We start from the raw sequence: 26,807 nt of genomic DNA on the forward strand, positions 1-26,807 counted from the left end.
CTTTTTATCAGAATTTTTTTTCACTTTTTTTGTGTAAGATGTTAATAATATCTGTGGAAGAACTAGTAAACTTTTATTGAATTTTTAGACCTATTTGTAGCATAGTATTTTACTGAAGAGAAAAATATATTTAATATATCATCTTAGATAATGCTTTGGTATGAAAAGCAATTAACTGTCTATTATCATATGCCAGTAATCCACCTCAGGTACATGAGAAAATTAGCCCTGAATATGATGATGCTTATATAAAAATCTTTAAAGTGAATTATGATTGACATAGTGTCAGCTGTTTACAGAATACGTCATTGTAGAGTAACTCCTCACTTAGTTGTCCCAGTTAATGTTGTTTTGTTGTTATGTTGCTGATCAATTAGGGAACATGCTCATTTAAAGTTGTGCAATGCTCCCTTTTAACATCATTTGGCAGCCACCTGCTTTGTCCACTACTTGCATGAAGAGCAGCCTGTTGCAGCTAGCTGGAGGGGGCTTGGAACCAGGGTAGACCCGGCAGCCCCCCCATCAGCTCCCCACTCCCCTAAGTTCCCTGTGCTGCAGCCGCCCAGCAGGCTAGCAATTGCAGGCTAGCAATCGGCAGTTCAGCTTCTCCCTCTCCCCACTGCCATGTGCTGCTCCTGCCCTCTGCCTTGGAGCTGCTCCCAAAGACTCCTGCTTGATGTGCAGGTGGGAGGAGGGGGAGCTAATGTCAGGGTGCCCCCCTCCCCCCTGCTCCTGCACCCTGCTTACTCCTTCTCCATATAGAGCAGGGAGGGGACACCAATGGGGAGAGAGCTTGGGGCAGCAGCTGCTGTCTCAACTTCCTGATCCACTTAAAAAGAGAATGCATTTAAGAGTGGGTCAGCTTACTTAAAGGGGCAATGTGCATCTCTCTCTCTCTCTTCCACACACAAGGTGTGTGTCTGTCTCTCTCTGCTGTGCTTCTCCCCTCCCTCGTGTTCATGCTGCTTTGTGTGAAAGGCTACATTAACAATGTGTTAACCCTTGAGGGCTCAGCCGAGTGCTAATTCATCATTTAGCAGTAAGGCATTCCCTGGAAAATATCCCTCCCTCTTCCACCCTCTAACTTCACCACCTTAACCAAGCTTCATAATCATCATAGCTGTGAACAGTATTAAATTGTTTATTTAAAACTTATACTGTGTGTATATCTATATAAAAATATAGTTTTTTGTTTTGGTGAAAAAAATTTTCCTGGAACCTACCCCCCACTCATTTACATTAATTCTTTTGGGAAAATTGGATTCACTTTGTCCGAGACCAATGCAGGTTTGAGTAAGGATTTGATTGAGAGAGGAAAATCAAAACAAAAACAGATTGTAATTCAAAACCAGATGGTGGTTTATTAATGGGGAATGAGTTGCAACTTGGGCTGAGGAGGAGCACTTTTACCAACTAACAATACTATCAGAACAAGAATATACACACAACTTGAAACAGTCTATTTAAATCCAACAACAAGAAACCAAGCAGTCTATAATCAACTGCTCACTAAAAACTAGAGCAGATACACAAACCAAATAAACTGTACACGCATTAATTGAATACTATAAAAATACACCAACTAACCACAAAAGCAATTACTACAATAATTTGACTTTCATATACTATCTACACAACTTGGTACTAAGTAAGGGAGGGGAAAAAGGGGAGAAGTTAAATAAACAGAGTATTTACAGAAATTAAAATGCACATACCACACTCCAGGCGCAGCTGACCAGCAGTACAGACACCGAAGACGTGGCGAATTGGGGAGGGGAAGAAATCCATAGAACCAAAACGACACGACACGAGCCGGCTAAATCCGGAGGAGCCCCTGGCTGGAAGGGTGATCAGGCCTTCCAGCTAACACGTGGATACTCCTGCAGATTTTGGCACGAGATACGGTTTTATTTGTACACTCTTACTTGTGTCAGCGTCTGATTTGGTCCCAGGCTCCTTCGCCTTCCAGGTTCCGAGCTGGTGCCCTCCACGTCAATAGGAGCTGCACCTGGCACACTACTTTTGCACACAGCCCTATGCTTTTGCACACAACACCACTTGACCTTTTGACCAACAGAAGGATCGAGAACAGGCACACTGGTATTTTTGCACACGGCACTAGCCTGACCCTTAGGTGACCAGGGAAAAGAGCGGGAATAGGCACACGGCACTACGGTGTTGCACACGGTACCAGTGTGACCTTTTGACCAATAATTGGCCAAACAGGCGCCATGTTGGAGCATAGGCTCTAGGGCTGCGACACACTTAACATCGTTTCACTTAAAGTCGCATTTTTCAAGAACATTACTACAACGTGAAGCGAGGCATCACTGTACATCCAATACAATAAAAGGAGTTGAAAAAAAAAGTTGTAAGGCTGCTGTAACAATAAAAAAGAGGAATAATAATAGCCTTTTAAGTGGGATAATCATGTTTTTCTAAAGGAAAAAAGTGACTGAGCAGACACATGTAAGATTTGATTTAAACTGAGCTTGTAGCTTCTTTCTCTAATATATGATTATTTAAAAATATATCCTGTAAATGAGCATGAAATACAAGATTGCAAATAAAACCATTTCCATTATACATGTTTAGAAAACAAAAGTAATTGACAACAATGACAGGGCTTGGCTGCACTTGCGAGTTAAAGCGCATTAAAGCAGCCCTGGGCTCCCTAGCTCACTACCTGTCCACACTGGAAAGGCATGTAGAGCGCGCTGACTCTGCAGCTAGAGCGGTCCTGGTACTCCTCCTTGGCGAGTGGAATAACGTTTCCTGCACTTTGGCTACAACACCTGGGTGACAGCGTGAACAAGGTGTTGCATTACTGTGCTCTGATCAGCCTCCAGAAACATCCCATAATTCCTTTAAGTCAAATGGCCACTTCTTGTTTTTCAATCGCTGCAGGAATGTGGATACGTGCTTTCGAAGCTCCATTTCTGACAGCCAGCATGTTTATCTGCCCCGAGACAAAGCAACCATTACTTTGGAATGCTTTGTGTGAGAGAGAGAGAGACGCAGTGGGGAGAGGGGGTCTGCTGCTATCTGAACTTACAAGACAGCATGCTGACATGCTCTCACTCCCCCAAAAACCCACTTTCTCTTCTCCCACATGCACACAACACACTCCCTGTCACGCTCCACCCCCCCATTTGAAAAGCACGCTGCAATCACTTGCATGCTGTGATAGCTGCTCATAATGCACTGCTCTCAATATCGCTGCAAGTGCTACAGATGTGGCCACGCCAGTGTGCTTGAAGCTGTCACTGTGGACAGACTACAGCACTTTCCGTACTGCATTCTACGAAAGCTATTTTAACTCAAAGCACTCTACATCTACAAGTTTAGCCATACCCTCATATTATGCATCAAATTGATCATGTGCTGGGATGTTCATATATTTCGATTAGGAAAAGGGTCACTTACTTTCCAGTTTTTGTTTTTTTTTAAACTTAGACAACAATACATGTAAAATTAAGAGAGTTTAACAGTACAGTGAACCACAGATTTTACATATGTTTGGTTGTGTCTGCTCTTAAATACTGTATAATGATGAGATGTTAATAATGTTAAGAAGAAAGTCTGAGCAGTTTATATGTACTGAAATTTTATCATAAGTATCAGAGTGACTACAGGGTATTACAGATGTCCGAATTAAGTGTGTGGCTTGTATTTGCAATCTACTTCTAAGGAGTACAGGAGATTTCTAGGCAACAAAGCTAGTTTTCTGCTTCCTATATTATTGAAGATGTGCAGCGCAGAAGGGAAATCTTCTGCTGATATTCTAACGAATTTTATCATTCTTTTATTGAAACCTAGTATTTTGGATGAGTTGAGCAGTAGCTATTGAGCCCTATCGCTGATCTATAGTGAGGAGAAAATGCAGGCGGCTGTTAAAATTCATTCTAGAATTATCCATCGTCGTTTGTAACTGTATCGGTTCCAGGATATTAGAGAAACAAGGTGGACGAGATAGACAAGCCCTAAAAGATACTACACAGTGTGACAAAGTTCCTCCTCTACGTTGGTGGGTCCTGCGCTTATTGGCAGATTTGCTCACCTCAATGATCTCTCCCCACAGTCTGGATCAGCTCCTCCTGTGTCTGATCAGGAGTTGGGAGGTTTGGGGGGAACCCGGGCTCGCCCTCTACTCTGGGTTCCAGCCCAGGGCCCTATGGATTTGCAGCTGTCTATAGCGCTTCTTGTAAGAGCTGTGTGACAGCTACACCTCGCTGGGCTACTTCCCCAAGGCCTCCTCCAAACACCTTCCTTATCCTCACCACAGGACCTTCCTCCTGGTGTCTGATAACGCTTGTACTCCTTAGTCCTCCAGCAGCACACCCTCTCAGTCTCAGCTCCATGTGTCTCTTGCTCCTAGCTCCTCTCACACACACACACTTCCTCTCCTCTGGCTCCTTCCCATCTGACTGGAGAGAGCTCCTTTTAAAACCCAGGTGCTCTGATTAGCCTGCCTTGATTGGTTGCAGGTGTTCTAATCAGCCTGTCTGCCTTAATTGGTTTTAGCAAGTTCCTGACTACTCTAGTGCAGATTCTGCTCCGGTTACTCAGGAAACAGAAAACTACTCACCCAGTGACCAGTATATTTGCCCTCTACCAGACTACTGCACCCCACTGGCCTGGGTCTGTCACAACAGGCAAATTTTGTCACCAAACACTGCCTTTTGGTGACAAAACAGCAATAGCATACACACTGCAATGTGACTTTTTTCGGAAAAAAAACCTCCCAGTTTTGGCAACAAAAAACTTCCACCTCTGCCAGATACTTTTGTCTTTTCCCTTCTCTTTATTGTTGACAATCAGCCAGTTTAGACGCCACAGCTGGGTTTTTTTTTTTTCCAATTTTATTGGCCTCCAGAAAGTGTCCCACAATTCCGATGCTGCCGCGCTGGTCAGCAGTTTGAGCTCTGCTGCCCTGCCGCCAACCCGCCCTTCCCCTTTGCAAGCCCCAGGAATTTTAAATCTCATTTCCTGCTTGCTGGCTTCCCAGATGAGCTTCCCTGGTGAGCATGGCTGGCTATCGTACCGAACACACTCCCGCTTGGACCACCTCTGAGTTCTTAGGATCTGATCAGTATATGGGGAGAGGAGTCTGTTCAGTCGCAGCTACGAGTGACCCATAGGAATCAGGACACACATGGGCAAATTTCTCAAGGCTTGTTCGAAAAGGGCTATGATTGGGACACGCAGCAGTGCAGAGTGAAGATAAAGGAGCTGAGGCAAGCGTACCATAAAGAGGGGGAGGCAAATTGTTGCTCTGGTGCTGCATCTAAGACCTGCCGCTTCTATAAGGAACTGAATGCTATCCTCGGTGGTGACCTCCATTGCTGATAGCCCCATGGGTACTTTGGAGGCAGCAGAAAGAGGCAGTACCCCGGAGGCTGAAATTCTGGATGAAGAATTCAAGTTAGAAGAGGATATGGTGCTCCCAGTGGGGTCGCCCGGTGGGGCAGGCAGCCATTAACTTTTTTCCATTCCAGAAGTGCTCAACGGGGAGAAGAAAGCAGATGAGACTCCAGGTAAGTTGCTGTGGCTTGTGTAGGGAATTGAAAAGTAGGAGATAGGTAGTGTTTTCTGTGAGCTGGACATTGTCTCATGTAGCTAATCTGCATGGCCAAGCAGGGTGTGAGACATTGAGATCTGCAGGGAATCCTCCAGAGAGAGGCTCTTGAAAGTTTGAAAAAGGTACTTGTTAATTCTCTGCCGCAGATTCCAAGGGATTGTAACCTTGTTAGTTTCCCCATTGTCAGAAACTGTACCATGCCATTTAGGAATCACTGGAGCTGGGACCAAAGCAGCACATAGCTGAGCTGCATATAGGCCTAGGTGAAAGCTGCAAGCATGCAGCAGTTGTGCCTTGGTTTCCATTGTTACCCGCAGCAGCAAGATGTCAACCAGCAGGTTGGCTGCCCATGAAAAAGCGTGTAATAATTTTAGAATGAGTTCCCTGTAAAGCTGCCCTGCAAGCCATGACTGTTTTGTCCATACACACAACCACCTTGCCCCCACTCCCGACACTCACCATGATTGCAGTGTTTGTGGAGCTGTGTGCCTGCCTAGAGTCTCAGAAAGTGATTTCTACTAGCAAAAGCCCTTGTCACTAAAATGTTTCAGTCCTTTGCTGGAATGTAACAATCCCTCTTCTGTTCAGCACAGACCTCGAGGAACACACCACATTCCCATAACACCTAGTGATGGATGGTGGGCACTGTGGGATACATTCTCATAGTTCATTGCTCTCGTTGTCAACAATGGTGCCCTGAAAGTGGACATGATCTGTTGACAGAGGAAGAAAATATAGACAGGCTTTGGCTACTTTGCTTTTGTCAATTTTTTCTTGTCTACGTTAGTTTCATTGACAAAACTTGCCAATGTAGACAAGCCCTTATTGATGAAAGGTGAAAAAGACTTCTGTTGGTGAAAAAGACAAGCTTGTGCGCTAGACAGATGTTAAATGCCTACTTTACCTTGAATAATAGTCTCTTGCATCATGTGTTAACTCTGTTCCTGCTTCTGTTTAGCTGTGACAGAGTTCATCTCCCTGACCTAAAGAACAACTCTTTGTGTACAAAGATACTACTTCATCCACCTTTTCTCTACTAGAATTGTGATGACCATCTATAATGTATTACATAACTAGCAGAAGCACAGTCACCTTAACCCATTACAAACAATTCGGTTCAGCTTTTGTCCACACAACAGTTTTTCCTGCCATTGCAAATCTCTTTGTATGTTCCTCTGTGTGCGTCTGCCCTTGCCATACTGCCTAATTGTGTTTGTCCATTGTGTCAAAATCTAGGCACTTGTCTCATATTGCCTGTGCAGGGTATAAAGTGCCTGGAGGCTATGCATGCACCAGTAGCTAGTGAGACAATGCACTCTGGGTTATCATATCACATAAAGAACTGGGAAAAAGGAGGTCTGGACGTATCAGTTACATGAATGTTATGAGGTACTATCTGCACTGCAATAAAGAAGAGTTCTGAACCAATTTCATGCAGGGAACCATTATTCCAGCGTAGGACTCCCTTGGGGTGTACCAGGCTGTGTGTAGACAGACTATATCTAGAACCAGTTGTGCCAGTAACTGTTGTTTAGTTCTATTAAAAGTTTGTTAATGTGCACAGAGTATTACTGATGAAAACTATTTACAGAAAGTAATTTTAGTAAAAATATTATAAGTATTCCTGGGGGGAAGAATTGTTATGATAGAAAAATATTTTCTCTTTAATGGAACAGATTTTGTGTAAGTGTAAAAAATATAAGAAATCTGTTAGTCAGTCCAGCTTTTGGGGACCAGCCAAATAGTATCACCTCTGACCATTTGTACTAAATATGTCATTGTGACTACAAGCATATCAAATATCCATGGCAGTATACTACAGCAGAAAGTTAGAGCAAATCATAGGTATCTGAGCACAATTAGTCCAGGGATGGTGCAAGGATATTTTGCGCCCTAGGCAAAACTTCCACCTTGCGCCCCCTCTCCCCCGTCGCTGCGGGGGCGAGTTTGTTATGGAGGCCTCGCTCCCCACTCTGCACCGCTCAGCTGACTTCCGGGATGCCGGGCACCACTTTTTGGCGCCCCCAAATCTTGGCGTCCTAGGCAGCCGCCTAGTTTGTCTAATGGTTACACTAGCCCTGAATCAGTCACAAGAGAGGTTGAATCCTTTAATACTTTAATTTTAATGTATTTAAAGTCAATATGTTAAAAATGAAGCAAAGTGAAAAAAGAAGTTGAGTTGTGGCAATGAGCAATTTCTGCTGTGAATAGGAGAGAAATTTAGACAGCAAGACTAAAATGTTTGTGGAGTTTAGGCAGAATGAGTCATCATAGTAACACCAAGGCTTTGATAAGATGAAGGAAAAAATAAATTTATTGCAACATATTGTTTTGTTTGTGATGCAGCTTTTTTGTTTCTGGGGATTTTTTCTTATATAAGCCTATGAAATGGGTACAAATAAAACAAGAAAATGTACTTAGTAGACAGTTACTAGCAGTGCCTGGCAATGAGATGATAAATCAAGTAGTTTGGTAGCACCAGCTGGCAAGCAGGTTCAGAAACACAAGCAGACTAGTAGGCTAACCCTCTGTATTTACAGGCATACACTGTGATTCATTTCAGATGTAGAAAATGCATTATTATGACAAATGTCTTCTTGTCATCCTATTGAGCAGGAAAGATTGGTAAAACCTTAGAGAATTGTGTGATCTAGTCTTAATTGATTTGGAACACACCAATGATACAGTGGTCTGTCTTATCAGTGCAAAAATATGTCATTGTTCTAAAACAAATAATTTCTCGTGAATTTTTGTTTTTGTCAGGATATCCAGTATAAGAGTATGTCAAGATAAATTGTTGTCTTGACATTTGATATCTTAATTGTGTCAAATGGACAAAAAACTTCAGAGAAAGGTGCTAGGTATTTTCTCTGCTTTTGACCAAAAATCTGAAAGTTTACACTGGTTTAGATGCTGGATAATCATGATTTATTTTTTCTTATCTAAGTCTGTTGAACTAATTCAGTGTCATTTTGGTTTTTTGTCTTCTGTTTCCTTTTTAATCCTGTTAAAAGGAGGAAAAATGCATTAATTATTATTGCAAGTCTTTCCTAATTAAAGAGGATCATGCATTTTTTTTCTGGTTTTTGGACTATGGAAGGTGAGTGCCTGCTAACACACTCAGGAAACATGGTCTTGGTTAAATGAAGTATAGTCAGGTATTTCTTTGAAGCAAATCTCTTTATTTATAAAGAATATATAAAGTGCTGTTTCCTGGTACATTTGAATAGTTTGTGGTTTGTGTGCTACAGGTAGCATAATAAGTAGTTAGGTCTATATTATATTTTTATGTTGCTTTTACATTGTTATTTTTAGTATAATGGTGCACCTCTAAGATTGACTTGCTCTCCTACTGCCCTATTAGACTGTAGGTCTTTTGGCTGTTGCCTTTATTCTTTGCTTTATTTGTATGAGCCTCATAAAGTCTGTAAAAACGTACTAATTTTGCATAATGTGTGCTGTAACAAGTCCAGCTCAGCATTTCTTGAATATGTTGTAGCCCCCTTTGTTGATGTCAGGCTGTCCTTTGAAAATATCTTTAAGGTTGAAGCAGAGGGAGAAAATTAACATTACAAAAATGTAAGTATGGCTGTGATTATTTGAAAGAATTAATGAGTATAACAGAAACTATATTTATTAGATACAGTTTTGAATTTCACAAAATAGAACAGAGCATTCTGTTTAAAAGAAAACACACACATCCATATTAGTGAGAATGAAAAGCTTGTATTTTGTGCAGAATTTTCAAGATCAGTTTTAATGTTGTCGTTTCAATATGTGACTCTTGGGCTGAATCAGTACTGCAGGACTTAAAATAATTCAATATTTTATCATCACATTTTTTCAAATCTCATTTTGTTAAAAATTAGAAGAAAACTAATTACAAAGCCAACAGAGGGGTAGAGGAGTAAATTCTGCTGAAAGCTGAATGTTGTGGAGAATTACACAGTAGTTGAAACCACAATAATGTGATGTCACAAGGTATTTATCATAAGATTTTCTTTTCAATAGAAAATAATCTTGTATACAAAATTAAGAAAATGGAGCTTTTATAGCTGTATAACTATATTAGAGAAAATGTCATAAAGTTTCTATTTGCTGCCATCCATGTATCATGAAAGATCTGAATATTTTCTAAAATGTACAATCACAAACTGAACGTAAAATTCCTAAGGGGACGTCTTAACTACCTTAACTACAGAAGTGAAGATTTCATGTTGTAATCTTTTCTGGTATTTATAGGACCATGGGAATAGAATGTCATTTAGTTGTATTTCATTAGAAATAATCAATTTAGAGCAGCGGTTCTCAAACTATTGGGCGGGCCTAACAAGGAAGGCATGAGAATGAGTCAAGGGAGGTGCAAGCTATGTGCTGTTTTTTTTCTTTTATTTAAAGAGCTCTGGCTGTCAGTCTTTGATGGCTGGGGCTCCTGCAGAAGGGCCATGCACACCTGAGAGGTGAGGATAAAGGGGACAGCTGGAGCCCTGCCACTTGGGCTCTCCTCCGCCTCGTCCTTCCAACAGTCCCTCACCAGGAGGCGGCAAAATTCCATCTGTCAGCCCCAGGGTGACGGCAGCAACAGCACAGAAGTAAGGGTGGGAATGGGGCACTAAGTCAGCTGTGAAAATTGATATTGACAAATATCACTTTTCACATTGTCACTCTTATTTTTGTGCTGCTGCCGGCGTGGTGCTGCCTTGAGAGCTGGGTGGTAATATATGTACTTGAGGGGGTGGAGGGACGTAAACAGCTATGGAGACAAAGAAGGAGGATCCAATCAAATATGTTTGAGGACCACTGGGCTAGAGAGAAAGTGGAAGACAAATTTGTAAGTGACTTTTCTCTACTCCAGACATGAATGGAGGCCATAAATAATATATTGTGAAGTACTGTACTACTGTAATTTAGCTTGAACTCTGATTAATGCTCCAAAACAGTTTTGTTAATAATAAAAATTATTTTGTTTTGCTTGATACGTTAAGGCGATCATTTGTTTTCGGAGCCAGATTTTCAAACTTATGTTTCTGAGTAGTACGCCCAAAATTGTGGGTGACTTGTTACTAGTGCACACTTATAGCTTGTTTTACCTGTACCATTCAGGAATTGTGTGTGGAAAACTGTGCACTTTGTTTCTGAGCCAAAATGTACTTTAGACTGAAGTAGCCTATAGTGCACCTGGTTGGAGGATCACAGTAACAGTTTCCTATTGTTTTTTAGAGTGTAAGTTCAGTTTTTCATGTTACCACAATACAAATGAGTAAGAACAATAAAGCCCCTTTGGCAACCTGTTACTGTGGTATCAGAGTGCCAGATCTTAATTTTATGCACTAACCACAAGCTCATCCTCATTCTTTTCTTTTATCTTCTTTTCACCACTGATTATAGTTTTGTATTAACTTATATATATCATTTATAGTATAGCTCATTAATAGTCAATGTCACCAAAGGATTGACTAAGCTTTTGTTGAAATATGTGTTGAGCCTTCTTGACACATTTCATCCTATCGAAACAATTAAGTTCAATACAAGTGAACTTGTGGAGGGGAGAGAGAAAAGGTGTGTTTGTTTGACACATATTTGCACAGAGCCAGTCTAGTAGTCCTCAGTGAAATATCAGATCTACAGAATTTAGTTTAAAAAGCAAACATTTAAATGTTGTCGTGTTATCTGGATGTATGATGGTCAGTGTGACTTCAGCAACTGACCTTTCCACTGTTCCTCCCAGATTAAATTATACTAAACACCTGGTCAGAATTAATGAGAGAAAAGATGAAGGATCAAAATCTGTATAATAAAGTTCCAACAATCAAGTCAGTTAAGAGAGGGAGGCCTCTGGAGAAGAAATCATACATGGAAACAGATACAGAGGGGGGTTAATCCTTTTTTTTTTTTTTAACCACATGTGAAGGTTTCTTGTGACTTAAGTGCGATAAAATTGCAGCTGCAAATATAGTGAAGGAGATATAAACTATGATTGTGCTTTGACTTGGTTATAGAACTATTTGTGGCCGTTTGGACTGTCCCTGCCAATGTTGTAAGACTGAATATTGCCCTGTTTGAAGTATTTTTTTTTAAACTTGGAGAATATAATTCTATTTCTAGTATCAAGTAAGAGTGCTTCTTTGTTCCAAAGGCTCTTTCTATATACTGGCTTTTTAAAGCTAATGTTTACTTCAGAAGTGATTCATGTGGTGCTAGGAAATTCTTTCAAATTCTTGCAAAATCTAAATCTTTAATCTAATTTTAAAGTGACACTGAAGATTATTATGACCATGTTGGTTCCTGTTCAGGTTAATCCTATGTAAGGAACAGAAAGCACTGTTAGTTTATTCTCACATATTTCCTTCATATTTTTCTGTGGGGTGTTGAGACTGTTCAATAGATTATTAGAATCATCGTTCTGGAAGAGACTTCGAGAGGTCATCTAGTCCAGTTCTCTGCATTCATGACAGGACTAAATATTATCTAGGCCACCCCGACAGGTGTTTGTCTAACCTGCTTTTAATAATTTAAAATATCAATTTTACTTGTCATCATTTATGCTGTCAAATTTAGTTTTTGCTGTTTGCAAAACTAAACTTAGACAAATAAAACAAATTAACATTGTTTGCTTTGTTTTTTGTCATTTCTTTTAGGAATAGGAATACCATATTAGACTGTGTACTCCAGTTTCCTACGTAATAAGTATTAGATAGTTCAGAGGATGGTGTAAGAAATGCTGTATTGGACAATTAGGATCTAATTAGGCTCCATGAAATAATTTGTTCATTAGCGAACATTTTTCCTAACCCCCTATCAGTTAGTGATTGCTTATGCTCTAAAACTTCATGTTTTTTATTTGTATCCACAGTTTTGTTAGAGAGAATACTCTTTCTTTCTTTCTTTCTCTCTCTCTCATATACACGCATACATAACTGTGGATTTTTTTTCATTCAACTAAAAAGACATTTATATATTTCAGCTAAACTCTTGGACTCGATGGGTTATGCTATTGAGTTCCACAAATGCTTTGTTGTACATGTGTAAAATGTTTTTATTTTCAGTCACAGATTTGCTGCCCTTTAGGTTAATTGAATATCCTCTTGTTAGAGTAGAACATAAATCGTAGTATCCAATTTACCATTAATTATTTCATATGGTTGTATGGGTCCCAAACGTTAGGAGAGTGCTGCAAAGTGTGAGTAGGAAATGTGGTAGGGATATTTGAAACAGCATAGCTCCTCTCGGTGAGTTCCCACGCAAAGTCAGTCTGTTTGCGTCTCTTCTGTTCCCTGCTCCCTAGTTCATAACTGTCTGCCTTTTTATAAGGTTGCTGGCTCTAAGGCTGTGCCTACACTGCCACTTTCAGCGCTAAAACTTTAGTCGTTCAGGGGTGTGAAAAAACACACCCCAAGTGACAAAAGTTTTAGTGCTGAAAAGCACCAGTATAGACAGCGCTTTATCACTGGAAATCACACTCCAGGCGATAAAGCTACCATTCCTCGTTCGGAGTGCTGCAACGTGCACAGGGTAGACATACCCTAAGCAGTTTCCTCCAGCTTAAAACCACTCCTGGGTCACACTTCAATCAGTCACTCAAGGCCCACCTGGAACAAAGCGCTCCCAATTCACACTTTTTAAACAAACAAACACTTGGTCAAACAGTCCCTACAACTAGGACCAGTCAAACACTAGTCAAACAAAACGTCACAGCAGACAGAGGCTCAGATATTCACCTCACAGCACAGCCCCCCAATGCAGCATCTACCTCAGTGGCACTCATCATAGCTCCTCTCGGATAGTTCCCAGGCAAACTCCTATTGGCAACAAAACATCCAATTTGCTAATACATGGAGGATATAGGGTTAATAACTAGCAGCCAGCATGGATTTACTAAGAACAAATCATGCCAAACCAGCTTGATTTCCTTCTTTAACAAGGTAGCTGGTTTGGAGGATAGGGAGAATGTGGTAGACATAATATATCTGGACTTCAGCAAGGCTTTTGACACAATCACACCTAATATTTTGATAAGCTGGAGAAATGCAAGCGCAGTGGAACTACCATTAAGTGGATACATAATTGGTATCTTGATAAATTGGAGAACTGGGCTACAGACAACAACATCAGGAAATTCAACGAAGACAAATGTAAGGTGCTATACTTAGGGAAAAAAAGCCAAATGCACAAATACAGACGGGTAACTCACTTGACAGTAGCACTGCTGAAAAGGATCTGGGAATTTTGGTGGATCACAACCTCAACAGGAGTCAACAATGCGATGCTGTGGCAAAAAAAGCAATTGCAATATTAGGTTGCTTTAACAGAAGCATAGCTTGCAAGTCATGGGAGGTGATAATACCTGCTGCTTGGCCCTGGTTATGCCTCAGATGGAGTACTGTGTCAAATTTTGGTCACCAATGTATAGAAAGGATGTAGAGAAACCAGAAAGGATCCAGAGGCGAGCTGCAAAGATGATCAAAGGGATGGAACTCACGCCATTTGAGAAAAGGAACTGGGTATGTTTAGTTTGGAAATGAGGAGATTAAGGGGGGGGCATGATAGCAGTCTTCAAATACTTGCAGGGCTGCCATAAAAAAGAGAGAAAAGTTGTTCTCTTGTCACAGAGGGCAGGACAAGAGGCAATGGGTTCAAATTACAGCATAGCAGATTTAGATTAAATCTCTGGAAAAACTTCTTAACTGTAGGACAATGGAACAGACTGCTTAGGGAGGTTGCAGAAGCTCCTCCATTGGAGGTTTTCAAAAAGAGGCTGGATAGCCATCTGTCTTGAATGGTTTAGACAAAACAAATCTTGCAGTTTGGCACAGGGTTAGACTAGATGATCCTTGAGGTCTTACTAAATTTTAAAGATTTTTTTTTAAACAAAGCCTAAATTTGGATACTGAACTATCTATCTATGCCTCTTTAAAAAATAAAATAAAATAAATAATCCTATGCTGTGTTCTTATCCAGGACAGTAATTGTAAATAGAGGAGGGAGAGAAAATTTTGAAGTTTAATTATATTCATCTTCATGAATTTGAATGGCTAGAAATAGTCTGTAAGAATTATTAAACAGACTAGCTAGACATTTGAATCTTATTTCACTCATTTTATCCGTGCTCAATTGATTGACAGTTCATCAACATATTGATTTTTAGTGTTTCATTGATAATATGTAAACTTCTTCCATGGCTCGTATGTTCCTGTGTATCCTAGGTCATTCCAGTGCTCTATGTATATCACTTCCTCATTTGGTTCTGACTTTTTTCATGTAATGTCCCTTGCCTGTGAACATTCTCTTTAGCAATTCAAAATGCAGATTTCCTCCAAGTTTTTAAAAAACAAATTAAGGGCCAGGACCCATAAGATGAAGTCTCAGAGAGTTGTGCATGTATACTATGTCACAGAAGCCTGTCTTTTAATCCTGTTTGTTTGTTCTCCTCTTCTGTTGCTGTGGGTATAACTGTTTTTATTATTGTGTGTTAATGGGATAATATAAAATAAAGTATTTGTCCTTTTGTTTTTAAGTGCTCCTATTGTCTTGATTCTACTGGTTATTCACAAGATTAAAGGAGCAACATTAAGGAGTGTGGTTGTAGCGCTTGTCTGTGCTATTACTTGAATTTAGTGCAACTGTTTGTATATCATCACTTTTGTTTACTTTGGCCATTTGCACCAGCAACTGATCTGGCCTCTCAACTTTTACAGTTTTCTTTAATAGTATATGAAATTTGATACAAGTGGCTTGACCTTTTTGAAGCGTCAAGTATATATATATATCACTGGTCTGCACTTTATTCTTGTCACAGGGTGGCCGATCCTGCTGGATAGATGAGGCTCATCTCCCCTGGACCTGAGCAAGTGAGTCCAGTCCAGATAATTAAAGGGAACTGGACTACACCTGGACCTGTAAAGGGCTGCTAATGGGCAGTGAAAGGGGGATTGATTGAGACAGGTTGAGCCTGTGAGGGAAAGCCACAGTGCAGTGGAGTTAACTTCTGTGGTGCTTCCCTGGGAGCAAGGAGCCTGGTGCTCAGGGAGACAGCCTGAGGGGCTTCCCCAGAGAGGGAGCAGAACTGGTCAGAATTGGGAGGTGGCCAGAGGCCCTTAAGACAGGTAGAGATGAAACCTGAAACTAAAGACTGAGTTCAAAAGACCGTTTTTCTGTTTGTGTATTCGGTTCTAAACGTCCTTGAAAGAGATTTTGGTGTGGCAGTTCATACTTGGAGCTGGGGAGTAGCCCTGCTCAGTGACAATTCTGTTTGCACATTACAAGTATGATCAAGTCATGATCACTTATACCTAAGCTACCATTAATTTTAAGTTTTATGATCAGTTCTTCTTTATCTATCAAGACATGGTCTCATATAGAATTGCCCCATTTAGGATGCAACAATTTTTGAGTTAAGAGGTTGTCATCTATGATATTTAGAAATTCCAAGGATGTTTTAGTGCTAACAGCACGAGACCTCCAGCATATATCATCAATTTGAAGTCACCCAAGTTCACCCAGCCTTTTTCCTACCCATGATGGGTCCATAAGGAGACACTCATCCTGTTCCCTAGTGAGAGCTGATGGTCTGTAGCAGACATCAGCTAAGGCCTTGTCTACACTGGCAAGTTTCTGTGCAGTAAAGCAGCTTTCTGCAGTGTAACTCCCGAGGTGTACGCACTGCCAAGCCATTTAGTGCTCAGAAACTGCACAGTTGCAGCACTGTTAAAAAAACAAAACAAAACAAAAAACACCCACCCAGTTAGAGATGTACAGCTTTCTGTGCCAGGGCTACAGCACTGCAGTGCCAGTGTAGATACCCTGATCACTTGCAGCACTACGACTGGCCTCTGGGAGGTGTCCCACAATGCCTGTTCTTGCCTCTCTGGTCATCAGTTTGAACTTACTGTCCTGCCCTCAGGTGACCAACTGTGAGCCCCACCCCTTAAATTCCTTGGGAATTTTTAAAGTCCCATTCCTGTTTGCTCGGTGATGCATGCAGTGGTCTGAGCACATCTTTCCAGGTGACGACGACTGCTCAATGAACCAGGCGATCCCCCGCTTGGAGCAATGCCGGCTGCTGAACCTCATCAGTATTTGGGGAGAGGAGGCTGTCCAGTCCCAGCTGCACTCAAGCCGTAGGAATTACAATACCTACAGACATATTTCACAAAACATGACAGAAAGGGGCCATGACCGGGACACACTGCAGTGCAGGATCAAAGTGAAGGAGCTGCGGAATGCCTACCGCATAGCATGGGAGGCAAACCACTGCTCTGATGCTGTGCCCAAGAGCTGCCGGTTCTACAAAGAGCTGGACACAAAACTCGGTGGTGACCCCACCTTCATTGCAAAGGCCATTTTGGATACTTCGGTGGCTCTTGTGCCAGTCGAGAGCGGACCTAGCCAGGAGGAGGAAAATCTTGGACGAGGAGGTGGAGGGGGAAGGGGGGAAGGGGACCCAGAGGCAGAGGACAACTCGGAGGTCAGAGATGCATGCAGCCAGGAGCTCTTCTCTATCCCAGAGGAGGCTAGCCAGTCACAGCTATTGGAGCTCGGCAAAGCGCAAACAGGAGAGGAGGCCCCTGCAGTTCAGCCCTGCTGAAGTACAGTACCCGCTGCACTGGACTCCAAAGGAGAAGGCTGAATATGATACCTGGACATACACAAATCTTTAACTGTCCTGGGACCCCACCTGTGTTGCATCCCTATAATAGTCCTGGTCTCTGGCTGCTCATATTCAGCCTCCAGGCGCTGAGCCTCAAGGTCCAGCCGTGAGTGAAGCTTTCGCCCTTTCCTTCACAAATATTATGGAGCGTAAAACACGTGGCTATAAGCATAGGAATATTGTCATCGGCCAGGTCCAGCCTCCCATATACACAGTGCCAGCGGGCCTTTAAATGACCAAAAGCGCACTCAACAGTCATTCTGCACTTGCTCACCTCTTGTTGAACCGCTCCTTGCTGCCTTCAAGGTTCTCATGTATGGCTTCAAAAGCCACGACATTAAAGGGTTGGCAGGATCTCACAGGATCACAGTGGGCATTTTTACTTCCCCTGCGGTGATCTTCTGGTCCAGGAAGAAAGTTTCTGCTTGCAACTTCCTGAACAGGCCAATGTTCCGAAAGATTCATCAGTCATGCACCTTTCCGGACCAGCCTGCGTTAATGTCTGTGAATTGCCCATGGTGATCCACAAGCGTCTGGAGAACCATAGAGAAATACCCCTTCCTATTAATGTACTCAATGGCTAGGTGTTCTGGTGCTAGAATTGTAATATGTGTACCATCGATCACCCCTCTGCTGTTAGGGAAGCCCATTTGTGCAAAGCCATCCACAATGTCACAGACGGTGCCCATAGTCACAGTCTTTTGGAACAGGATGCGATTAATGGCCCTGCACACTTCCCTCAACACGAATCTAATGGTTGACTTTCCCATTCCGAACTGGTTAGCAACCAGTCGGTAGCAGTCTAGAGTAGCCAGCTTCCACAGTTCAATCACCATCCGCTTCTCCAGCAACAAGGCAGCTCTCATTTTCATATGCTTACACCGCAGGGCTGGAGTAAACTCATCACTCAAACCGATTTAACCCTGCACCCATCCACACAACGAGGCCCTTAATATCGATATAAAGGGCTCTTTAAACTGGTTTCTGTACACCTCCCCGACGAGAGGAGTAGCACTGAAATCGGTATTGCCATGTCGGATTAGAGTTAGTGTGGCCTCAAATCGATGGTATTGGCCTCCGGGTGGTATTCCACAGTGCACCAATGTGACCGCTCTGGAAAGCAATCTGAACTTGGATGCACTGGCCAGGTAGACAGGAAAAGACCCGCGAACTTTTGAATTGCATTTCCTGTTTGCCCAGCGTGGCGCTCTGATCAGCACAGGTGACGATTCAGTTCCAAATCCAAAAAGAGCTCCACCATGGACCGTATGGGAGATACTGGATCTGATCACTGTGTGGGGAGACAAATATGTTCTATCTGAACTCCGTTACAGAAGATGAAATGCCAAAGCATTTGAAAAAAATCTCCAGGCTATGATATAGAGTCCACAGCACAGTGCTGTGTGACAAGCGTAACAGAAAGCCAAAGAATCAAATGGACGCTCATGGAGGGAGGGAGGGGGGACTGAGGACTCCAGCTATCCCACAGTCCCTGCAGTCTCCGAAAAGTATTTGCATTCTTGGCTGCGCTCCCAATGCCTGTAGGGTCAAACACATTGTCCGTGGTGGTTCAGGGTATATCTCGTCAATTTACCCTCCCTCCCCTCCGTGAAAGAAAAGGGGAAAAAATCGGTTCTTGACTTTTTTCAGTGTCACCCTATGTCTACTGCATGGTGCTGGTAGACGGAGTGCCGCGGCACTGAACAGCAGCATCCTCTCCCCTCCCTTCCCCTCCCCGGTGGCAGACGGTACAGTACAAAACGACTGATAGCCGTTCTCATCATCATCCCGTGAGTGCGCCTGGCTGGCGTCAGGTGAGGTTGGCCGGGGGCGCCTGGGTAACAATAGGAATGACTCCCGGTTATTCTCGGCAGATGGTACAGAACGGCTGGTAACCGTCCTCATCATAGCAACTGGAGGCTGAGGTCCATCAGCCCGCCCCCAACCCCTTCATGTCTAAAGAAAAGATTCTGTACTGCCTGGACTATCATAGCAGCAGGATGCTGGGCTCCTCTCCCCCCCCCCACCGTTTAATATTCTGCCTGGACTATCATAGCAACTGGAGGCTGCCTCCCCCTCATTTTATCTCACTAAAAACTCAAGTGTTTCTTATTCTTGCATTCTTTATTACTTCATAACACAAATGGGGGGACACTGCCACGGTAGCCCAGGAGGGTTGGGGGAGAAGGGAAGCAACGGGTGGGGTTGTTGAAGGGGCACCCCCAAGAATGGCATGCAGCTCATCATTTCTGCGGGATCTGACATGGAGCGGCTGTGCTCTCTGGTTCTCTGATGCACTGGCTGTCTAGTACACTTGCCCCATATTCTAGGCAGGACTGACTCTCTATTTTTAGATAAAACATAAAGGAGGGAATGACCCGGGGAGTCATTCCCATTTTTGTCTTTGCGCCCCCCGGCCGACCTCAGCGAGGCCAGCCAGGAGCACCCATGACAGCAGCAGACGGTACAGAACGACTGATAACCGTCATCTCATCGCCAATTTACAGTGGCACAGCAGACGGCACAGAACAACTGGTAACCATCTCTGCTACCTTGCAAAGGCAAATGAATGCTGCTGTGTAGCAGTGCAGTACCGCCTCTGTCAGCAGCATCCAGTACACATACGGTGACAGTGACAAAAGGCAAAACAAGCTCCATGGTTTCCATGTTATGGCGTCTGCCAGTGCAATCCAGGGAAAAATGGCGCGAAATGATTGTTTGCCGTTGCTTTCACGGAGGAAGGAATGAGTGACAACATTTACCCAGAATCACCCGCGACACTGTTTTTGCACCATCATGCATTGGGATCTCAACCCAGAATTCCAATGGGCGGGGGAGACTGCGGGAACTATGGGATAGCTACGGGATAGCTACCCACAGTGCAACGCTCCAGAAATCAATGCTAGCCTCGGTACATGGACACACATCACCGAATTATTGTGCTTTGTGTGGCCGCGTGCACTCAACTTTATACAATCTGTTTTACAAAACCAGTTTATGTAAAATCGGAATAATCCTGTAGTGTAGACATACCCATAGTCCCATGAATGTGGCTTTCCTCATCCGAAAGTTCTGCCCCCCACTGCTTATCATCCCAGACATGCATGACGATGTGATCCCACCACTCAGTGCTTGTTTCCTGAGCCCAAAAGTTGTATTCCTCTGTGGTCAGCACCTCTGTGAATGCCACAAGCAGTCTTGTGTCGTAGCTACTACGCGTGGCGAGATCTATGTTGAACTGTTCTTGCCTCTTTAGTTTAAGGAATAACTCCACTGTTGCTCGTGTTAGTGAGAGCTAGCAGCATGTTGGTCAACAGTGCGGGATCCATTCCTGCAGAATGAAGAGGCAGAACACGCAGTACACAAACTGTTGAAAGATGGCACCAAATGCAGATGTATTCACAGGATGGGATTGCTGGGATGTGAAGCAATGAATCACAGGCACTGGGACAGGACCCAGGGTGCCCTGTGACGCTCTCTTCCTTCCCACAACTCTTAGCTTCAGAAGAGGAAGAGATGCTTTGTGGATAGCTGCCCAGAGTGCACCACTCCGAATATCACTGCAAGTGCCGTAAATGTGAACACGCTATTGCACATGCAGCTGTCAGTGTGAACACACAACAGTGGTTTCCCTTCAGCGCTCTCTGAGCTGTAACTGCTGGCGATGTAACACTGCCGGTGTAGACTTCCCCTAATACCCCAACTTCTGCTTTATCTGTTAAGGCATTGATCTAAATCAGTCAAGATAATTTTCTTCTGAGTTATCAGTGACTCGGAAACAAATTAATCCATATTTTATATAGAATACTACTCCCTGCTCCTTTTTGCCCTCTTGATCCTTCCTAAATAGCTCATAACCATTGATTTTAAAATTCCAGTCATGAGAATCATCCCACCAGATTTCAGTAATACCAATTCGATTAAATTTATGCTTATAAATGAGCAATTCCAGTTCCTCTTGTTTGCTACCCAGACTCCTAATGTTAGTGTATAGACAGTGCCTGGATTACAGTGTCTCTGTAAATGTGCTCCTTTAGACAAGCAGTTCCTTGAAAGCTACCAACTTTTCCTTCCTGTTTTTCTGGAAGGCCCTAATTTTGGAACAGTTCACGTGTTCAGTACAGAAGGGGTACAAGTACAAGCTTCAGACCAGTGGTCCAAATATCAGTTATTTTCTTTTTCTTCTGTAGGACTCTACTTAGCTTAAAGGAAACCTGCATTGCAGCTAAACCCAAGCAGTGTGTAGCCTTTGAATGAGAAATAAGAAGAGGTGCAACAAGAGAAAAGGAGAGAGATTCATGATGCAAAAAGGAAAAAATATATACATATGAAAGGGAAAAAAATGAAAAGGGGAATAAAAAGCAGATGCAGAAAAGTGGAAAGAGACAAGAGACAGCTTTAGTAGTGGCAGCATGTGAAATGTGGGGACAGCTTGTAAGGGAGTTCGTTTGCCAGCCCATCACAAGTTGGGATCCAGAAAAGAAGTGAACCACTGGTGTTTTGTACATACTCATCATCCTTCCTTTTATGCAAAATTCTACAAGTTGCTGAGTAATCCTGTGAAGTGCTTAGACCCTTCAACCTCCTTTGAAGTAAGGAGGAAGGGGAAAGGGGAGATATGAAGTTGCAGAGAAGTGACTGACCTCATCTTCTGCATAGAGGCTCCCCTCCATGTGGGATCACAATCTGAGCAAAAGAAAATAAATGTGAATTGGTTTGTGCTGTTCTTTGAAGCATGTTCAATGAAAATTGCTTTAAAATGTTTTCAAAAAAAGCTTGTGAAATGGATTTAATATTTATTCTTCCACACCATATTAGAGAGGTTAACTAGAAAAGGCTTAAATCAACAGTAGGTTTCTTTACCTTATATTATTAAGTAACAGTATTATTTCTTTTGCATTCAACAGCGTATGCTTGATATGACGTTTGGAGCAGGAGGTCATACTACAGCTCTTCTACAGAAAGTAACTGATATTACAATATATGCACTAGACAGAGACCCAGCAGCTTATAAAATAGCTCGGCAACTTTCAGAATCATATCCGTAAGTAGAATTCTGCTTTTCTTGTCTTATCTATGGTATTTATGGGGTGTCAAGCACCATACTTTATCTTTTGTGTATACATTTAAATGGTTATAGTACTACAGTATGTGCCTATTAGTTTCATTAAAAGAAAGAAACCTACCTAAAGTCACTTTTGACTTTTTTGCATGTAAGGCTTAAATTTTTATGAGACTGCTTGAATTTAATGCATTTTCTCTGCTGCTACTTGCCCTGTGTGCTTTAGCTAGTCACTGCAGTGTTTAAAACTGAGTGTGATCAGTTTAATTTGGGATTATTCTAGTAACAAGCTTGCATTTAAAAATTTTTTATTGCACACCAAATTAGTTTTGCCACAAAAGAAATCTTTCACAACAGACAAGAAATTGATTTAATAAAAGTTTAGTTTTTAATTAAATTATGAGCTAATTTAGCTGTGACTCATTTACACTAGACGGATTCATAAAAAACAAATAAAGATAATTTATTGAGTTTCAGTATTATATTTCCTGCTGTACTTTGTGACTTGTGCCGCTGGCTTCAGAATTTAGTCATCAAGTAAACAAGGTCACAATCTTACGTCACAGGATCTGCTAGCACAGACTCCTGTGCCCATATATTACTCAGATCTTAATTTGCTAGGCAGAAAAGGACAGGAAATACAATAGTGCTCTTAAGAAATGTATTTTAATAATTTCTTTGTTAATATTACAAATGTTATATTCTTTGATTCTTTTTTTAATAAAGAGGCGACTTATTCAAATCTATAGCAAAAATGCTTTTAGATTAAATGTTGAAGTCTTTCAGCTTCCTTTCTCTTTGTTGCACATAACATTTATTCTGTTTTCCCATAGCAATTTAATTTAACTTATATGCGCAATTCACGTCTCAGTTGTAACACAAGCATCTTTTTTTTTTTTGTTCTGAAACGCCTAATGTTCATCCCAAAGCTAATAGTTTACAATAATTACATTAGTACAGGTGACTGGGATAGATTATATAGTTTATTTCTTGATATCATTTGGTGAAATGACATTCTGAAGCATGAGCACTATCTCTGTGTGCTCAATTTTATGCCTGATATTTATGCTGCCCCATGTAGCAGTTCCACATTACTATTTGGAATTCCAGGAGACCTATTGCCTTGTTTCATAGAACTTAAAGGTAACTATTTGTGAACTCATCAGATGACATGGATAACTAACATTATCTTCAAAAAGGAGTCAAATCTTTGAACTCGCCTTGGAAGCACTGACTGACTGGGTGAGTGAAAACAGCCAGAATAGTGCTCCTACATTACTATCTGTATTGGGCATGGGTATATGTGTGAGCTAATAAATTGGGTTCAAAGCATAGTGGATGGAGAGGAAACAGTAATAGATAAAGAAGAAGAGGTGAGAGACAAAGGACAAGAAGCAGATGGGAGAGGTGAATTAGAAGCCAAGATGGCTTACAGTTTGTGGAAGATTCTGGAAAATATATTGGAAACGGAGAAGCCAAGTACACAAACTGGAGAGCACAAAAGACAGAAGGAATTCTCAGAATCAGAGCCTATTTGGTGAAATAAGTAGAACAGATGAAGTATATTAGGAGGCAGCAGAACATTAATTTGTGGGTAACTGTGGGCAGATAGGGAGCAGACATATGTTGTGTTGCCTGGAGTAGTGGTAATTTGGTAAAAGTAGATCAAAATACTAACCAGGCAACTCACCAGTGGTTGTCATCATAAGTTTCAGTGGTGTGTGCTGACATAGCATTGCTCCATCTTCAATGATGGGCCAAAGTAAAGGGAAGAGAATGAGGACAAAATAACAAGGTAACTGAAGGCAGTTTGGCCTCAAGTAGCAGTTCCATGGCCAGCCAAACAAAGAGCGTGTTGGCATGCTTGTACATAAAAGTATGCAAATGAGGAGGCACATTTCTAAAAATATTATTGTTTTGACTTGACCAGGATGTGGAAATTGCTTTGGTATAAAAAAAAAGATAAAACTGAAGTTCCTGGGAGCTTGTTCTGGAAAAACTGTTTTTTTGCGGGAGGGAAACTTCCAGCATTTTAGAAGACTTTACAGTATTTCAAAAGAGATTTTATGTAGTCTCTGTATAACCTGTGTATTAGATTTATCTTTCTTCCAAAGAAGAGAGGAAACTGAAGGAGGGACAGATCCTCCTTTAGGGGAGAGGAGACACCTGGCTTGGGCATCTCATCTTTATACATTCTCCGCAGCCCCTAAGATGCTGCTGCTTTACTGTTGAAAGGCTAGGGGCCTCAGAAATGACTTAAACAGCTATCAACTCTCGTGTTGCTTCCACTTCAGTGCCCCCAGCTGTTGAGCCCTCACCTCCTAGCCCGAGATGACTTCTGGAAGTGCAGAACTCTCCCAAGTCAGGCAGAAGAGGGGGAGTTTTTCATCTGAGTCTAACAAAGGGAAAGATTAGGTCTCCTTCTCCTTACTTTACTGCTGCTCATTATTACCCCAGCTTTGACACTGTTCAGCAGCCATTATATCAACAGGGAGGACAGTCCAGACATACAATCCCTTAACAGTCTTCCTCTTGATATTACATTGGGATAGTGAGCAGTCCCAATGCCTCTGATTTTAATTGGCACGACAGATCAGAGAACAGCAGATAGTGCAGATTACAACAATCCTATATTAACACTGTAAATAGTTAAATACAAAATAGCTGTGTTAAAAATACTTCATTTAGGTTGCAAAGTCAAGCACTTGAAAGTTAGGAAATGCCAGATGTAGGGGCATCATCTTAATTTTGCCTTCTCGTGAATCCATTCTAGCCACTGAAGGAGGTCCTGTTAAATAATAGTATGTAGTAATGTAATCAAGATTATCATAATGTATACGCACAAGGGAGGTGAATTAGGATTGCTCAGGCAACCTTAATTCTGGCATTTCTTAACTTCCCAGTGCTTCACTTTTCAACCCGAAACAACGTTCTTTTGATTTAGTTTTTTAAATGTAATTACAAGCTTTCTTTTAAAGGAACATGGTTTGTGTGCAACTCTCTGAATGAATCATCAGCAGTTTGAAAGCTGAACCTTCAGCACTGCAGCAGATGCTGCCACTGCTTGAGGTACACCGGACTAATTAGACTAGCTGGCATCAGGAGATGGCTATTATCCAAAGTGCAATGGATCTCTGGGTCCAAGTGTTGGGATCCAATGAGTTTGGAGCTGGGGGAAGCCTGACCATTCTGACTCTCTCCACTCCTGGGAATTGGCACTCTTGTCTCATATGGTGCTCCCAGAGGGGAAATTGGCCACGAGCACCACATGATGGGTCTTGGGGGTGATTGAAGGAAGCCTGGCCTCTCTCTTCCCCACCTCTGGGATCTCTGTCTACATATGGAGCCCCCAGTGTGGTGATAAGAACAGGAGCGGAAAGTTATGTGAGGAAGTCCAGCAAGGCTTCTCTTCCCTTCCCTTCCCTTCCCTTCCCCCCCCAGTAGGTACGGGTTTCCTGCCCCATGTGATGCCCACAAAGGAGCCTATATGATGAGTCCTGGAGAGGGCAGAGGCTGGCTTTTCTCCCTCCCCTCACCACACTGGCAACAGCTACTTAGACAGCTCCCACATGTTCTCTGTATGTTCATGATGGCATTAACTCAGTTCGACGCCATGTCTACTATACAGATGCTACAGTGGCACAGGTACACCTCCATATCTATGTCGGTGTAACGCCGTAGCATAGTCACAGACTACACAGATGGAATCTCCAACTCCCTGACTCACAAGGTTGCCACTAGAATAACAAAACCTTTCCTGTTAAGTCTTCTGTACCATTTTGTATAGAAGTATCACAAAAGGGAATAAATAGACTCAGCTAGTCCAAATCTTACATCCAGGATATCAAGGCAGCATTCACAAAACAAAGAGGAAGATGCCTACGCTGCTCTATAGATTGATAGTCCTCTGACTTAAAGTCCATTTTCCCCTAATGAACAGATACCCTACTCAGCCTGTTTTCTGGCGAGGTTTGCTTTCCCAACTAGATGAAAAGTTTTGGAAGTGCCAGGTATTATTCTACCCATAGAAACAAAAACTGTATTTGTTTCCAAAGTGGAATTCTCTTTTCTCCTCCCTTCTTCACTTTTGTTTACATAAGACATGCTGATGTCTAATCACAGAATTACAGCTGATGTAATTTATTATGACAATGTGAAATGCAGAAGGGCCTCCTCACTCCTCTTCATGTCAATAAGTTGATATGAAGCTATTCATATGGGCACTGAAGTTGAGGCTCTCAACGCTATAGACTCATGTCCATCAAAAGAATCTTTGTGGATTCTTTCTGAAGTAGCATATCTCGCAACCACTGTTTGAGAAATCACTACTTGACCAGCTAAGAGAGAATTAAATCACACAGTTAAATAGTTCAGAACATACAGATGCAGTCTTGTAGGGAGAAAAAACAAAACAAAACAAAACTCCCATTTATACAGCATTGGAATGAACTGATTTCCCCAGAGAGATAATAAATGTATCTATCTTGTTCAGTAGTTCATGTTCATAATTCAGATTG

At 42.0% G+C, this 26,807-nt stretch overlaps 1 protein-coding gene across 5 annotated transcripts in view; it reads left to right on the forward strand.

Moving 5' to 3' along the window:
- The window catches only part of METTL15 (methyltransferase like 15), a 217,479-nt gene that overhangs the window by 74,317 nt on the left and 116,355 nt on the right, over positions 1-26,807 (forward strand). For all 5 annotated transcript variants that reach the window (XM_030560219.1, XM_030560220.1, XM_030560221.1 and 2 more), the window contains one exon: positions 22,136-22,272. In XM_030560219.1, coding sequence (XP_030416079.1) covers positions 22,136-22,272 — 137 coding nt within the window. The remainder of the gene's footprint in view (positions 1-22,135; positions 22,273-26,807) is intronic.

This window comes from Gopherus evgoodei, chromosome 4, assembly GCF_007399415.2.
Source record: "Gopherus evgoodei ecotype Sinaloan lineage chromosome 4, rGopEvg1_v1.p, whole genome shotgun sequence".
Taxonomy (NCBI): domain Eukaryota; kingdom Metazoa; phylum Chordata; order Testudines; family Testudinidae; genus Gopherus; species Gopherus evgoodei.